This window comes from Equus przewalskii, chromosome 4, assembly GCF_037783145.1.
Source record: "Equus przewalskii isolate Varuska chromosome 4, EquPr2, whole genome shotgun sequence".
Lineage (NCBI taxonomy): Eukaryota > Metazoa > Chordata > Mammalia > Perissodactyla > Equidae > Equus > Equus przewalskii.
This window is the reverse complement of record NC_091834.1, coordinates 101,283,657-101,299,068: the sequence shown is the minus strand read 5'-3', so window position 1 is coordinate 101,299,068 and position 15,412 is coordinate 101,283,657. Positions and strand designations below refer to the sequence as shown.

General features: G+C 59.4%; 1 protein-coding gene across 5 annotated transcripts; it reads left to right on the top strand.

Moving 5' to 3' along the window:
- The first annotated feature begins 4,457 nt into the window (after nucleotides 1-4,457).
- Nucleotides 4,458-12,890, top strand: ZNF467 (zinc finger protein 467). Of its 5 annotated transcripts, none has more exons than XM_070616715.1 (5): nucleotides 4,458-4,645; nucleotides 6,951-7,024; nucleotides 7,475-7,591; nucleotides 8,392-8,505; nucleotides 11,042-12,890. In XM_070616715.1, the coding sequence occupies exons 2-5, from the start codon at nucleotides 6,991-6,993 to the stop codon at nucleotides 12,532-12,534; spliced, it is 1,758 nt and encodes a 585-aa protein (XP_070472816.1). In that variant the 5' UTR covers nucleotides 4,458-4,645; nucleotides 6,951-6,990; the 3' UTR covers nucleotides 12,535-12,890. The 5 variants fall into 5 exon arrangements, with proteins under 5 accessions (XP_070472816.1, XP_070472812.1, XP_070472811.1 ...); XM_070616711.1 differs by lacking the exon at nucleotides 4,458-4,645 and adding an exon at nucleotides 4,791-5,003; XM_070616710.1 differs by lacking the exon at nucleotides 4,458-4,645 and adding an exon at nucleotides 5,120-5,220.
- Nucleotides 12,891-15,412: the final 2,522 nt, after the last annotated feature.

Sequence of the window (15,412 nt, the reverse complement as noted above, 5' to 3'; positions counted from 1 at the left end):
GCTGCCCATTCACAGAGACATTTCCACCCTGGACCAGCACCTCCTCGGGTCCCATCATCACCCTGGCCTTGGGGGAGACACATAGCAGAAGAGGGGGTCAGCGGTTCTCTTCTTCCCATGTCCAGTTCCCTCCCTGTGTCCACCTCCATCTCCCTCTCTTACCAGCTGACAGTGCCCAGGTGGGGGACAATGCTCCCTGGGCATGAGGTGGACAGCCCAGGTGGAATCCACAGCCCCCACCAATAGGTAGGTGCAGCGGCCCAGGAAGTGGTAGTGGCGCCCGTCAAAGGTCCGGTAGTGGAAGCCTGACCAGGTAGTGCAGGTGGCTGAGGGACGCTGGTGCTGGCTCCAGAGCTGGGCCACGGCCCCTGGCAGGGGCCGCAGGAGGGCTGGAGAGGGAGTGCTGCCTAAGGGAGATACACCAACCGGGAGTCTCTTAGTGTTGGGGCAGGAGGACAGAGCATAAGGACATGGGGTTCCTCGCAGAGCTGGAGGCAGGCAGATACAGTGCACGGTCATTCTCGTGGGCAGGGGACGGGAGGTGACTCATCTGAGAGGACAGAGGAGCGGGCCTGGGCCCTGCAGAAAGGCCCAGAGCTCCAGAACTATAAGTGGGAGTGCCTTTGGGGGCAGTGGGTGACGGCAGACTGAGCCCATTGGCAGTCTGGGGTCTGTGGACCCACCTGGGGGCCGTAGGCTGGAGCAGCTGAGGCAAGCCTGAGAGCTGCCATCCTGCCAGCTCTGTCCCCAAGGCCGGGCACAGCACTCCTCCAGGCTTCCTGCAGAAGCATTAGCTAAACCTGCCCGCAGCTGGCATTGCCACGTGGCGAAGCAGTGGCCCTCAGGGCTGGCGTCTGCAAGGACTGTGGTGGGTAGAGGGAGAGAGTGGGGCAGACTCAGACAGTTCGCCAAGACCCACCCCCTCCCCAGGCAGCCTGCTACCTCCAGGAAACCACAGATCTGGCTAATCTCAGGCGCTTACCCAGGGTGCAGTGGGTGCCCCCCCAGCCTGGGCAGCAAGCCCTCACCGTCCGGTTCCATGTGGCAGGCCGGGTCTCTGGGGGCCTGGGTCCACCGAGCAGGCAGAAGGGAGAAGGTGTTAGTGTTTAGCCCTGCCCCATCCCTGGGAATGGCCTGGGCCAGTCTGCCTGGTCACCTACTCTCTGAGTGGCTTTATCGTGAAATTTCCCCTTGTTGGTCTTTATTTCCTCCAGTGCAAAGTGAGTATGATCTTGGGGAGGCAGACTGGAGGGTGGGCACAGGGCTGCCCACAGTAGTGCCCACTCGACCCCTCCCCCACCCCCAAATGCTGCACTCACAGTCCACAGAGACCTACTTCCCAAATGTCTGCTTCTCCAGATACCACCTGGTCCCCCCCCCGTCTCAGGACACTGGCCAGCACTCTCTCCTCCTCGGTAGCCAGCCCGGGCCCCAACCATCACTCACTTGTAGATGGGACAGAGCCCAGCAGGCCCACTCCGGGACAGGTCCAGCCGCCAGCCCAGGCGCTGGTAATGGTAGAGGCTGGTGCAGGGCACCAGCTCCTCCTGACGGGGGGTCACCTCCTCCTCCCCCAGGATTGTCTCCGTCTGCTCACACCACCGCCTGCCCACAATGGGGAATAACTGCTGCCACCATCCCCTCTGTCACCAAAAAGCCCTGTCCTGTGACCCTGCTCCCCAAAGAGCTGACTCCCAGGGAAAAGTTGTGTGCTGAGGACTCCCAAGGAAGAGTTGGTACTGAGGAGGAGGCTGAGGTTGGGGAGAGAAGCTGCGGGGAGGGAAGTCTGGCTGCCCCAGAGGGTCACAGTCATGGGGCATGAGGAGAAGGGTCTTAGTTGGAAGGGCCCAAGGTGGGCTGCTTACCCGTTAGCCAATGCCCATGCCGTCCCAAAGAGGAGGGCAGGGAGCAGCATGGCCCCCCTCCCCCGGTCACCTTTGGGGGACTGTGAAACTTGGGCTCTGGGGAGGCAAAGCTGTGGCAGGTGAGCAGAGAGGCCAGTGCCGGCCTCCCAGCCCTGGGCTGTGGTCTTCTGCAGTTCGCTCAGTGTGTCCTAGGCAGCTGAAGAGCATGAGGCCCATGGGGCTGGGGAGGCTTTATCTCAGCTGCATGCCCTGGGGCACCAGCTGCCCAGAACCGGATTGGACCTGCCTGCACATGGCACAACCCCTCAGAGGCCAGCTCTCCCTGGAAACAGTCCCCTTCCTGCCCCTGTCTACTGTGTGTGTGTGTGTGTGTGTTTGTGTGTGTGTGATGGGGGGGTATGTGTCCCTGGTCACAGCCAAACACACTAAGCATTGATATTTGCACACTCTCAGGCCCTATCACAAATTAATGTGGACGCTGGGCAAGCCACCCTCCCTCTCTGGGCCTCAATTTCCTTACCAGTAAAACTTCCAGGGGCCAGCCAGGGACACACTGGTGGGACTCAGGAGCTCCGTCAATACTCTGAAATCATGTGTGTGCACATTTTTCTGAGGACAGTTCCTTAACTTTTATTTGACTCTCAAAGAGGGCCATGATCCCACGAAATGGCTAAGAGTCGTGGGGCCAAATGATTGATATGGTCTTACAGCTCTAAAATTCTTCTTTATGATTCTCTCTCCTGTTCCCTTTCCTGCCTCCTCCTGCCCTCTCCCCCACCAGGCATCCTGGTGAGCATCAGTGAGGAGAAGGAGCTGAGTTTCCAGGGCGATTGGAGTGTGTGGAGACAGGGGGACAACGTGTGCCTTTTCCTTTGTGGTCTGACTTCTTAGTGGGGGTGTTTATGTGTGGCTGGCTGGGTCTGCCCTGGTCTCCTTCGGAGAGTCTCCTAGGGTCCGTGGGGTCCAGAACCAGGAAGCGAAGCCAGCTGCCTCAGCCCTGGGGGCAAGGCAGCCGGATGGGATAATCCCAGTGTCCGGTTGAGAGGGGGGGTTGAGAGGGGGCGGCAGCAGGTGCCCCAGGGGAATCTTGGTTACATCCTGGTTACCAGCTCTGAGGACACTCAGGCTGGAATGTGGCCTGGGTCTTAGATTCCATAAACCCTCTATCCCCTAAACCTGATGTCCCACCCAGCAGCTCACATAGTCACCCCACCTGGGGCCAGGAGGCTGCTGGAAACCAGAGCCACTCTAGGCATTTCTTCTCCTGGGCCCACCAATGGTCCTGGGGTCCAAAGAGGGTGCAGTGAGCTCAGGGAGTTCACGGATGGGGTCCTCGGAAAGGGCCAGGTCACAGTGCCATTCCCAGTGTCTCACACACCCACACCTGGACACCCTCATCCTCACACCTCACACTCCCATTGCAGGTCTCACAAAGACAGACACAGGTGCTGGCGCTCCACCTCAGCACACAGGGACACTCTGCGCTCCCAGGGCCACGAGCAGGCTGGGCACTGACTGGCTGAAGCAGCCCATCTGGGAGGTAGAGGAGGCTTCACAGCTGATTCTGAGGAACCCCAAGCTCTGACAGGTACCACCTGCTCCCCTGCCTCTCGTCGTCTCCCCTGGCAGTCCCTCCTCGTGATGGGGCGTGGGACTCAGGAGAGCTTGCTTGCTCCAAGGGCCACTCCCCTCACCCCTAGGACTCACTCCCAGCTCTGGATTCCAACCACTCCTGATAAGGCAGCACCTGGATGCGGAAGAAACACTAGTCACAATCGCCCTTTCCCCTAAAGGGGCAGAAGGGAAGCTGGAACCCAGAGGAGATTGGAGAAAGATTAGTGAGAGGGGGCCTGGAATAACCAGCCCACAGTTTAGCTTCAAGAGGACAGGATACCGGGGCTTTCCGAAGTTGAGGTGTCCAGATGGCAAGGCCAAGTGAAGGCTCTTTCCCTGGGCAGGGCCGGCGAGGAGCCGGATCGGAGGGCTCAGGGCATCCTTCCACACCTGACTGGTCCAGGTTTCCAGCCTGGCAGGAGGATCCGCCCCCCACTCTGCCCACCCAGGGAACTCTCCCCTCTCTGCAGCCCCCTCCCTGACCTCCGAGTTTCTGCCCAGCCCCACTGCTGCCTCACCCCTTCGTGCCTCCTCTCCAGCCCTGCCTTTTCCCAGGGGACCCGGCTCAAAGCCTCCACCCCAATTTCTACTTCGAAGGGCCTGTTCTTGGCGGGCCCAGCCCTGTCTCCTGCTGCTTCTCCCCACGGCCCCAAGGGAGCCGGCTTCCACGGCGGGTCTCACATCGGGCGGATCTCGGTGGGATCGTGGTTCAGAGCGGGGGTCGGCAGGAGTTTCCCAGACCGACCCCACCAACCGACGGTCGGGAGACTCGATCCCACCGCGGGAGCGCGGCGCAGACACACGCCCGCGGGCACTCGCGATTCACAGACAGCAGCGCAGACACTCGCTGGCTCCCCTCCCCCGAACACACCCCCTCCTCTTCCCCCCAACTCCTCACGCCTCCCCCGCCCCCACCCCCGCGCTCCACCTTTTGCCTGGCTCCTCCCTCGACGCCCGCGAGCACCCCCCCTCGCAGCCCGAGTGCCCTTCCTCCGTGCCTCCTCTCCCTCCTCCACCCTTCCCCCACACTCCTCCCTTCCCTCCCCCTTCTTCCCTTCCCCCCGTCCCTTTGCTCCCACTTTCCATCACCTACTCCGGCCGTCGTCCCTGCAGACGTCACCTGCCCGCCTAACCCTGCTGTGCGCCCTCCCGCGACCCCGCTCCAGGTTACCCTTGCCCCCTACCTTCCCCACCGGGTGCCCCCCTGCTCCCCTCCCACTTCCTCGCTCCCCTCCCCCTCCAGGGCACCGCTTCCCCGCTCCCGCTCCCTCCGCGTCTTTTCCTCTCCCCTCCCCGCGAAGTTTCGGGGCTGTCAGTCTGTCAGTCTTTCGGGCGGTCCGCACCCGAACTGCAGGCAGCGGGCGCCATCGCGAGCCGAGCCGGCCGGGGCGCCTGGGTCCCGGCAGCAGCGGGGAGACCCGGCCGGCCGGCAGCCAGGTCCGGGCGGTGGAGGCGCCTAGCCGCTGGCGGCCCCGCCCGCGTCCCCTTACACACCGACACTCAGTCACTGCCCGCTCCGCGCAGGTGACAGCCCCGGGGGCGGGGGCGCGGAAAGCGCAGGAGGGGGTGGGGTGGGGTGGAGGGGAAAGAAGGAGCAGGGTAGGGGCAGGGGCTGGAGGAGGGAGGGCAGGGCTGGGGAGTCAGGGTGGTGGAGGAGAGAAGGGAGCTGGAGGGACCGGCGGGGCTGGGAGAGGGGCCGGTGGGAGTCCGGTGGGAAGGGGATGGGAAGCTCACGAGAAGAGTGAGTGGGGAGTCTCAGGGGAGGGGAGAGGGAGTGTGGGAGGGGGCCGCGGGGGAAGGGGAGGAAAAACCTGGCGCGGGGATCGGGCCGGTTGGGAGGGGCGGGAGAGAAGGGCTGACAGGTGAGCCCGGAGCCAGGGAGGGGCCGGGACGCGGAGTGAGGTCCGGGCGGAGAGGCTCTGCGGGTCGCACGGAGGCGCGGCGGTGGGACGGGAGGGGTCTGGTCGGGAGGAAAACTTGGGAGGGGTGAGAAGTCAGTGGGGCGCAGGAATGGGGAAGGGAACCACTGAGAGGGAGGGGAGGGCAAGCGGAGGTGTGCTGGGAGGCAGGGGTGGGGAGGGGCAGGGCCGGTGAGAGGGTCCGGAGTGAGCGGTAAGCCTCAGCCCCACAGGCTTGGGGGACAGGAGACGGGGGGCGGGGGGAGCTCGGGGAGCGGACTGGAAGGGGGAGGGGAAGAACGGTTCTGGGGACTGGGGACCGGGAGGGAAGGGAAGCGAGAGCCTGCTGGGGAGGCAGAGGGGGAAGGGAGACGGGGGCCTCGGAGGGGAAGGAGAACTGCAGGAGGGAGGGAGGAGGGTAGTGTGGGGAGAGGGGGGAGGAAGGCTGGGGAGAGGGGAGGAGGGAGGGAACTGAGGTGAAGAGAGGAAAGGAGAAGGAAGGGAAACCGGAGTGGGGGAGGAGAGGGAGAGGGGAGGGGAGACAGAGGGCGGTGTTGGGGAGGAAGGAAAAGAGGAGGGGAAAGGAAGGGAGAGGGTGTGCAGCCGGGGGAGGGGGATGGAGCCGGGAGGGAAGGGAGAGGGGAGGAGGAGGGGAGCGCTGCCTTGGAGACTGCCCAGAGCAGAGGGTCAGGGGGCGGTGGCTGGGGACCGGAGGGGGCCGGGAGGGGGCCGGGAGGGGTTGGCCGGGCTGGCTGCGGGCAGTGGGAGGAGCCGGAGGGGCGGGGCAGGGGGCGGAGCTGGGGAGCCAGCCAGATTCGGTGGGGAGAGAGGGCGGAAGGCAGAGGCAGAGGGAGAAGGGAGGGGCAGAGGGAAGGCTGCCAGAGAGATTGGGGGGAGGGGAGTCTGCTGGGGGAGGGGCCGGGAACCCGCTGGAAGAGGAGCAGGGATAGGGGCTCGAGGGCGAGGGCGAGGGCGGGGTGTCCCTGCCTGGGGAAGCCCCACGGAAAGGGACGTTGGTTCTGAGGTAGGGTTTTGGGGAGAGGAAGGAAGAGCCATTTCTTGCCTTCAGCGGGGACCCTCCGGGGGGGGGGCTCCCCCACCAGTTGCCCAAGAGTGACACTCTCATCTGCCCCTCGCTGGCTCCTATTTCACCAGCTCCTTCAGTGACAGCTGGTGGGCCTAGGAGCTGAAGTTCCCTACTCCCCACCCTGGTCTCCCACCCTCCACACTCTCCCCAGAGAATCGATTGATTCCGGACACCCCCAGGCAAGGCGGTGGGGGTGGGGAGCGCTGATGGGCTGGGGTTGGCTCTGAGACCTGCCAGGTGAGGGGGTGCGCTGAATTCAAGAGCTGACCCGAGCTGGCAGAAATGGCTTCAAGGCCTTCTCTTTGGGCCACCTTCAAAGATCTGTTTGCTTTTTAAAAGCCATCTTTCCTTGTTGCCCTCACCTGTACCTGGGGACATCTGCTTAGGAGCTCCTGGGGATAGCTGATGGGGAGAGCCTGGGCAGAGCTGGGGCCCAGGTGGAAGCTCTCATGAGAAGAATCTGAAGAGGATGTATTTTCTCCTTAGGGTCTGTGGCCTGACCCCAGGAAGAGCTCCCTGGGTTGCCATGAGAGAGACCTTGGAGGCCCTCAGCTCCCTGGGTGAGCCAGCAGAACTGGAGGAACTTGGGGGGTGGGGTGGGAAGTAGGAGGATTCAGGGGCGTGCTAGGCCTGCTGCTTCCCTACAGTTCAGAGGGCAGAGCCATCCTCAGGAGACTGCAACCCCAAGACCCCAGAGGGTGTGTGTGAATGGCTGGCCCATGTTGGAGGTTGTGCTAGACTGTCTGTGCGCATGCGTACTCACAGAGCACCAGGGTATTTGAATCTATCCTAGCTCTTCTATCACCTGCCCTTGACTCACAAAGGGGCTGAGGTTGATATCTGGCCAGGGGAGCCTGGCTGTCCCCTGTCCGTGCTGGCTAGAGACCCTCCCTTCCTGAGCCAGTTGGGAGAAGCCCCTTGGGTGGGCTGGGGAGGGCAAGAGCCCCGGCCTTTGATCACCTGTTCTGAACTGGATGCTTTACTTGGACCCATCCTTCTGCCTGTTACAGGATTTTCTGTGGGACAGCCGGAGATGGCCCCCCAAAGTGAGCCTGGGGAACGGTCCCATCATGCCCAGGGGCAGATGTCCTCTCCCCAGGAAGACAGAGCGCTGGGCATGGGCGCAGGTAAGTAAGTGGAGGCCGTGGATGGTGGCACAGGCGGAGTCTTCCTTCCTTTCTTCATCGAGTATTTACTGAGCGCCTACAAAGTGCCACGTGCTCTTCTAGGCATTTGGAATACCTCAGTGACCAACTAGACAGAGATCCCTGCCTTCCAGGAGCTTAACCCTAGTGAGGGCAGAGTCAACAAACAACACATGTAAAAATAAGTGCACTTACAAACAGTGTTAGAAGAGGATGTGTGCTATGGGGGGATAACGCAGGGTGAGGGGCCGGAGACCGCGGCAAGTGGGGATGGACAGGCTGTCGGATTAAATAGGGTGGTGGGAGTAGGCCTCATTGGGAAGTTAAGATTTGAGCAAGATTTGATAGCAGTGGCGGAGGTGGCTAAGCAGATGCCGGGAGAAGATATCTAAGGAAGGGGCTCGCCTGGCTTTTTGACATCCCAATCTTCTCCAATGACTTGCCTTGGAACGGGGGTGCATCTGGTGGCTGGGAGGTCCCCAGCCCTCCTCCTAGGAGCCTCACATAAGCTTCAGGGCAAGGACGGCGCCTTGCTTCCACCGTCTTAGAGGCACTTATTCCAGAGACTCCTCCCAGTTGTGGCTTTTGCAGCTGCTGCTTGACAGAGCCTGAGGCTGCCCTGGGGCAGCTGGGGATTCAGTTCATGCAGGTACAATGTGGGACCCAATCCTGCCTTGCCGGTGGGACTGGGGTTTCAAATGCCCCTGCTGTCTAGCACCAGCGGGGGCCTCTGTCCATCTGTGATGTGTGCGGAGTCCTTGAGGTGTCCTGTTCTCTGCCAGGGCATGAGGCCCCCAGACTGGAGGAAGGCGCCCACACTGAACAAGCTGAGGCTCCCTGCAGAGGAGGCCAGGTGCGCACAGCACGTAAGGCTGAGCCCACAGGCTCCTGCCCAGGTGAGTCTTCCCATCTCTCCAACCCAACAGGGGCCCTGCAGGCTCCACAGCTGCTATTTGATGGGGCGGCCACTCCAGACCCTTCCAGCTCAAGATGAGTCAGGCCCTGGCATCTTTCTGCTGTAGAGGTCAGAGGGAATTCCGAATCCATAGACAACAGGAATCAGAGAGGCTGGTCACCAAGAGAAACACACCCTCACCTCAATATCCTCTAGCAGTCCTAACTTCGCCTCCTATCTCCCCCAGTCTAAGGAATACTTGTTGATTGCTTGAATTACTGTTCCCAGGAAGACATATGGCATTGATCAACCTTTTCATTGTCTCTCCCTAGACGTGCTCCCTCCCCCAAAACCCTACTGATCTCGGTGGTACCCATATGCTCCAAATCTGTTGTGTTGACTCATTTTCCCCATACTCAGGGCAATCGAGCGATTGAGTCTCTGTCCACAATCCTGCTCCTCACTTCCTTCCACTACCACCAACCTTAGCATCTTTTGCCTGAGTGATGTCATTTGTTCCACTAGGATTTATTTAGTGCCCTTACTAGGTCCAGGCTGTGTGAGATAGAGTGGAAAGAGGCTCTACACGGACACAGACCCTGGTTTGAATCCTTGCTCAACATTTTCTAGCCGAATGATCTTGGATGGGCTTCCTCACCTCCAAGAGCCTCAGTTTGTCCACCGGTAAACAGGGATAAGAGTAACTCCAAGGTTGTGAAGGTTTCTGACAGTGTATAGACTGTGTCATCTACAGTTGGCACTCAACAAATGGTGGCAATCGTCATTTTTATTAGACATATAAAGAAATAGAACACAAGACATCTGCCCTCCAGAAGCTAAAATCCAGTCAAGATAACACTAATATGAACTGGAATAAAGAATTAAAAGAAAAACTAACAATAAAACCATGTCACAATAAGTGTACAAGTGTTAACAGTAAGTGCTATAGGTGTTTATATAAGAGATCCTCATGCACTGGATTTCTCAAAGATTTTGTTCATTTGTGCTGCATTTTGAGAGAGGTGTAGACCTCAGCTCTGATGAGGGTGGGGTGGAGGATGGGAAAACATTCTAGGCTGAGAAAAGGCTTTAAGGCAGGAACGTTGACATGTGACTGTCACCAGCTTAGCTGAAGTGAAGGGTTTATGCCTGAGAGCAGTAAGAAAATTGGACTAGGTTGGGGTGAACCTCAGACACAGCTAGAACTTACTTTATCCTGTAAATAATAGGGAGCTATTGATGGTTCTTGAGTAGAAGAGTGGCACAATGAAAATGAAAGCGATATCACAGTAGAATAAATAGTTGTTTGGAACTGATGAATCAGTAAAAGAAACTGGGAGTAAATCTAATTGTGACGATCCATGTGTAATGTAACCAAGGATCAAGCTATTATAGACTTTTACAGCCAGACAGGAACTCAGATCATCTGGTTCAATGGTTCTCAAAGACGAAGCACTTTGCGAGCTGGAAAGAAAGAGACCAGATTCACACACCCTGCTGCCATGGACGCATTTTGTAAAAGTTCCCCAGGAGACTGTGATGTGGCCCCAGGTTAGGAACTGTGAATTAATTCAACCCTTACACCTAAGCAAACCAACAAACTTAGCTCAAGCAGGTAAGTTAGGCAGGGTCATACTGCTGGTTAGTGGCAGAGGAGAACCAAGTGGACACTCCAGGTCTGGGCCCTGAGCTGCTTCCTCTTGGCTGGGCCACTGCAGTGCCCAAGAGGGCCAGAGCTCCAGCAGAACACATCTCAGACCTGCTCCCCAGGGGCCTCCCTGCCTCTCCAGAGGTTGGCACCACTCATCGCCTCCTCAAGTCCTCTTCCCACACTGAGATTTCCCACCTGGCCGAAGAAGCAAAAATGGAAGAGCGGTGGGGGCTGGGCGGGGGCCCTGTGAGAGACAACAGGGAGGACGACAAAGGTCCCCTGGGGCCACCAGGGGCAGCTGGAGAGCAAGAGCAGCTCAAAGATGAGAGGCAAGGTTCCGAGGTTCCGAGGCCAGCGATTGGGAGAAGGAGACTGAAGTCCCGCTGTTCAAGTCAGCGGGTAGGTCTGGGAAGGTCAGGTCTTTGGTGATAAGCCTGCTGAGCGGCAGCCAATTTGCAGGATGTGGCGGGAGCTGCTCAACAGGAGATGAGAGACCGTGGTTTTCCATAAAGGAGCCAGCTGGACAGGAAGGTTGGGGGTGGCCACGGAGGGCATATGAACCCCGCCGAAGCCTGAGGACTGGACCTTGAGCAACATTCGTCTTCAGGGGCGCAAGAGTAAGCCGATGCTACTACAGAGGCAGGAGAGGCGCTCCTGGAGACAAGACACGGGAGCCTGGAGAGGGGTTCACCGCCGTCCCAGGCCGCAGAGAGGGAAGGAGGAGGACTGGGCGGTGATGCCCGGATTTGGTCATCCCCAGGAACCTCCCAGTAGAGTGGAGAGAGCAGAAGCCAGACTGCAGGGCTCCAGGAGGTGGTGGTTGTATTGGGGAAAAAAAATTACATAAATAAACGTGGGGCTTAATAGACTTGTTTTGACTTTTTAGGCGACGAGTGGATGACTCGGAAGGTGAAGGTGGAAAAGGAGGATCAGGAGGCCGAAGAGGAGGTCGAATGGCCCCAGCATCTATCATTACTCCCCGGCCCTTTTCCCGCGCCTGACCTGGGGCCTCTGGCCACCGCGTATAAGCTGGAGCCGGGCGCCCCAGGGGCATTGGGTGGGCTTGCGTTGGCGGGGTGGGCCCCCGCCTCCGAGAAGCCCTATGGCTGCGGGGAGTGCGAGCGGCGATTCCGGGACCAGCTGACCTTGCGGCTGCACCAGAGGCTGCACCGCGGCGAGGGCCCCTGCGCCTGCCCGGACTGCGGCCGCAGCTTCACGCAGCGCGCGCACATGCTGATGCACCAGCGCAGCCACCGCGGCGAGCGGCCCTTCCCGTGCTCCGAGTGCGACAAGCGCTTCAGCAAGAAGGCCCACCTGACCCGCCACCTGCGCACGCACACCGGCGAGCGGCCCTACCCGTGCGCAGAGTGCGGCAAGCGCTTCAGCCAGAAGATACACCTGGGCTCGCACCAGAAGACGCACACGGGCGAGCGGCCCTTCCCCTGCACTGAGTGCGAGAAGCGGTTTCGCAAAAAGACGCACCTGATCCGCCACCAGCGCATCCACACGGGCGAGAGGCCCTACCAGTGCGCGCAGTGCGCGCGCAGCTTCACGCACAAGCAGCACTTGGTGCGGCACCAAAGGGTGCACGAAGCGGCCGGCCGCACCCCGCCCTCTCCTGACGCGCCCAGTTCCCCTGCCCCGTCCCCCACTCCGTCCCCGCCCGGGCCTAAGCCTTTCGCCTGCTCCGACTGCGGCCTGAGCTTTGGCTGGAAGAAGAACCTCGCCACGCACCAGCGTCTGCACCGCAGCGAGGGGCGCCCCTTCGGTTGCGAAGAGTGCGCACTGGGCGCCACCGTGGACCCCGCTGCTGCCGAGCCCTTGGCCGGCGTGCCCCGAAGCACAGCGGCGCCCCAGGGCGCTCCCGCGAGCGAGCGGTCCCTCTTCTGCCCGGACTGCGGGCGCGGCTTCGCCCACGGCCAGCACCTGGCACGGCACCGGCGGGTGCACACCGGTGAACGACCCTTCGCTTGCGCGCAGTGTGGCCGCCGCTTCGGCTCGCGGCCCAATCTGGTCGCCCACTCCAGGGCCCACAGCGGGGCCAGGCCTTTCGCCTGCACGCAGTGCGGCCGCCGCTTCAGCCGCAAGTCGCACCTAGGGCGCCACCAGGCGGTGCACACGGGCAGTCGGCCCCACGCCTGTGCCGTCTGCGCCCGCAGTTTCAGCTCTAAAACCAACCTGGTCCGCCACCAGGCCATCCACACCGGCTCCCGCCCTTTTTCCTGCCCGCAGTGCGGCAAGAGCTTCAGCCGCAAGACTCACCTGGTGCGGCACCAGCGCATCCACGGCGACGTCGCCCACCCGGCCTCCGATGCTGACCTCTCGGCCCCAGCCTGGCCCACTGCCGCTGAGGTAGCCGCGCCTCCGCTCTTCTTCTGAGCCTGGTTATCAGGACCCTTCCTTGGCCCACTGGTTCGAGAGACCCATGCCCGACATCTGGGCGCGTGAGGACAATGGCGTGGACTGCTGCCCATTTTCCTTCCCTCTCAGTCTTGGGGAGAAGTCTGGAAAGGACAACCAGCTTTGACATTCTATGACAGACCATGCTAAGAGTGAACCCTTGCTGGGAACAGTTCAGGCCTGAGAACTTGGAAGACTCCCCCCGAGAGACCCCATCAGAAAGCAGACTTTTCGGGACCACCCCTGGCCAAGGGCTGACTGAGTCAGGAACCTTTACAGGGGGGAGGAAAGAATGTATCTGTGTACTTAAAGTGTCATTAAAATTACAACCTGAAGGTTCTGGGGCTGTTAAATGAGCCAGGGGAAGGGACCCCTGACTCTTCTTATCCACTCTCCCACCTTAAGTCCACACACAGACACCCTTCCCTTCCTGTCCTGGGTGAGTTAAATTTAACCAGCTGCTGGCAATCGGCTCTACCAAATCAAAATACGACACAGCTAACTGCCAAACCACTACCCTGCTCCCTGCTCCTAGCTCCGAAATTTGACAAGGGAGGAACTAGCGTACATTTCTCATGCCAGGTGTTGAAGGCTAGAACTGTAGAGAATGCAGAGAGGGGGGGCAGGATGCCCTTTGGCCATCCCCATGGAGACGGGCGGAGTGCCACCTGGAGCTCTGGTGCTCTGCCTCTGTTGGCAGCTCTCCCAAAGGGATCTCAGAGCAGCAGCCCCACCTGCCCTCCTGCCTGGAAGGACGTCCACGGCAGATGAAGGTGGCTTTCCCCCCACACTTTCTAAGGTTCTGTCTTTATGACGGCTGCTTGATACAGATGCCTCTGTAGCTGCATTTCCCCAGTCTGGGCAGGTAGGATAGCCCCGGGGGCTGGCAGTGAAGGGGAGGGGTGAGATGATGGGGAACGTGTCAGACTCGGCATGAGAAGTCTTGGCTTTGACCCTCCCACTGCCTGTTGTAGGACTTGGAGCAGAGCACTCATTTACCTGGGCCTCTGCTTTCTTATTACAATAAGATTGTTGATGTTGATGAGAGCTGAGGCCCTTTCCAATTCTAGCATCACTATTACCAAAAAAAACCCTAGCAAGCATTTACTGGGTGCCTACTATGTGCCAAGCACTGCCCTAGGCATGGGAAACGATGGTAAGCAAGACAGATGGGTCCTTACCCTCAGAGAGCTTACAGGAAACACGAGAAGTGCTGGGAGAGGGCGAGCACAGAGGCTCTTGGAGTGCACAGTGAGGGCATCCAAAATCTAGGAGAGGTCACGGGATGTTGACAGGATGAGGACACTCCTAAAACAAAGCCTGAAGAATGGCCGTGAGTAGATGACGATTGAGATCAGAGAGGACAGTGTTCGCAGAGGACCAAAGTCCAGCATGGCTGGGGCATAGAGTAAGAGGGTATGAGAGGCCCGAGAAGTAGCCCCAGAGATAGAATGGGCAGGTGAGGAAAGCCTTTAGCACAAATGAAGGAGCTTGGTCTATCCAAGGGCAGTGGGAAGCCGAGGGAGGGGTAGGGCAGGGCAGGAACAGGATCACATTTTCATGATGTGTTTTAGAAAGATGACCGGCTGCCTGGGAAGGATGGGCTGGCTGGAGGGAGTGAGACTGGAGATCAGCACATAGCAGTCCTGGTGACACGTGGTGGTGACCACAGACCACGGTTGTGTCAGAGGAGAGGGAGAGAAGTGCTGGATTCAAGAGACACTTAGAAGGCAGCTGGTACAGGACTTGTTGACCAATGTGGACAGGGAGATGGAGGAGTTGATGACGTTGGCCTGATTTCTGCTGGAGTGACTGACTACCGGACAGTGGCCTTCCCCTGAGAGGGGCAACACGGAAGGAGCAGTTTCATGCTGGGGGAGCAGTCTTGGATCTGCTGAGTTGGTGTGACCAGTAGGAAGAGGAGCGGAGCTAGAGATAAACGGATCTGAGAACCATTGACAAGTTTCTGAAGCTATGGGAGACTGAACCATCTCCCCCAAGAAATGAGTGTGGAGTGGGCAGAGAGGGGCCTGGGACAGAACCCCATGGAACACGAATATTCAGGGGGTGGTGTAGAGAGTGGTATGCCAGAGAATGGAGAGGAAAACCCCATGAGGCAACAGAGGAGCCCAGGGAAGACAGTGTTCCAGGAAAGAGGAAGAAGTCAAGAGCTCAGGGCTTCGAGTGACCACAGAAGTGAAGAACGTCCAAACCCTCTGGACTTCATAGCAAGGAGGTCATCGGCAACCCTGGCGAGAACGGCTTCAGGGCAGTTGGGGCGGATTCAGATTGCCTGGGAGTCACGAAAGCAGAGGCCCAGAGACGGTGGAAGGAAGTGAGACTGGACGCGGGTGAGCGACTGACCTTGGCTGGGACGCCTCTTTCTCTGTGGGGTGCGGAGGGGAGGAAAAGGTGGGCGTGAACGCCGTGAGATTTTAGGCTCCTTGGCCGAGAATGAGTAGGTGACTCCTGGGGAATGTGGCAGTGTGGCCGTAAACAGAAGCTGTTGTGTTTGGCCCCAGCAGCATTTTAAATACCTGGAAATTTCACAGGAAAATCTGGACTTCAGCTTCTCTCGTGAAAAGTTGGAAGATCTGGCAGCTGGTGGCTGGGGCTGAGCAGAAGCTGGCCTCTTCATACTAAGGGACAGGAATGGCAGTGCCTTGGCCCTCGCACTCCCCATTGGCTTCATTCTTTGAAGTCGCTTCCTGGCCTCTTAGGCACTGAGGTTGTGATTCAGCTAAACTTTTAAATTCAAGCACGTGAAAGCAACATTTGTGCTGGTTGAACCAATGTTTATATTTCTCTAAACATTCTGGGATTCTTGTGTAAGAACAGCTTTTAGATCCTGCAGCAT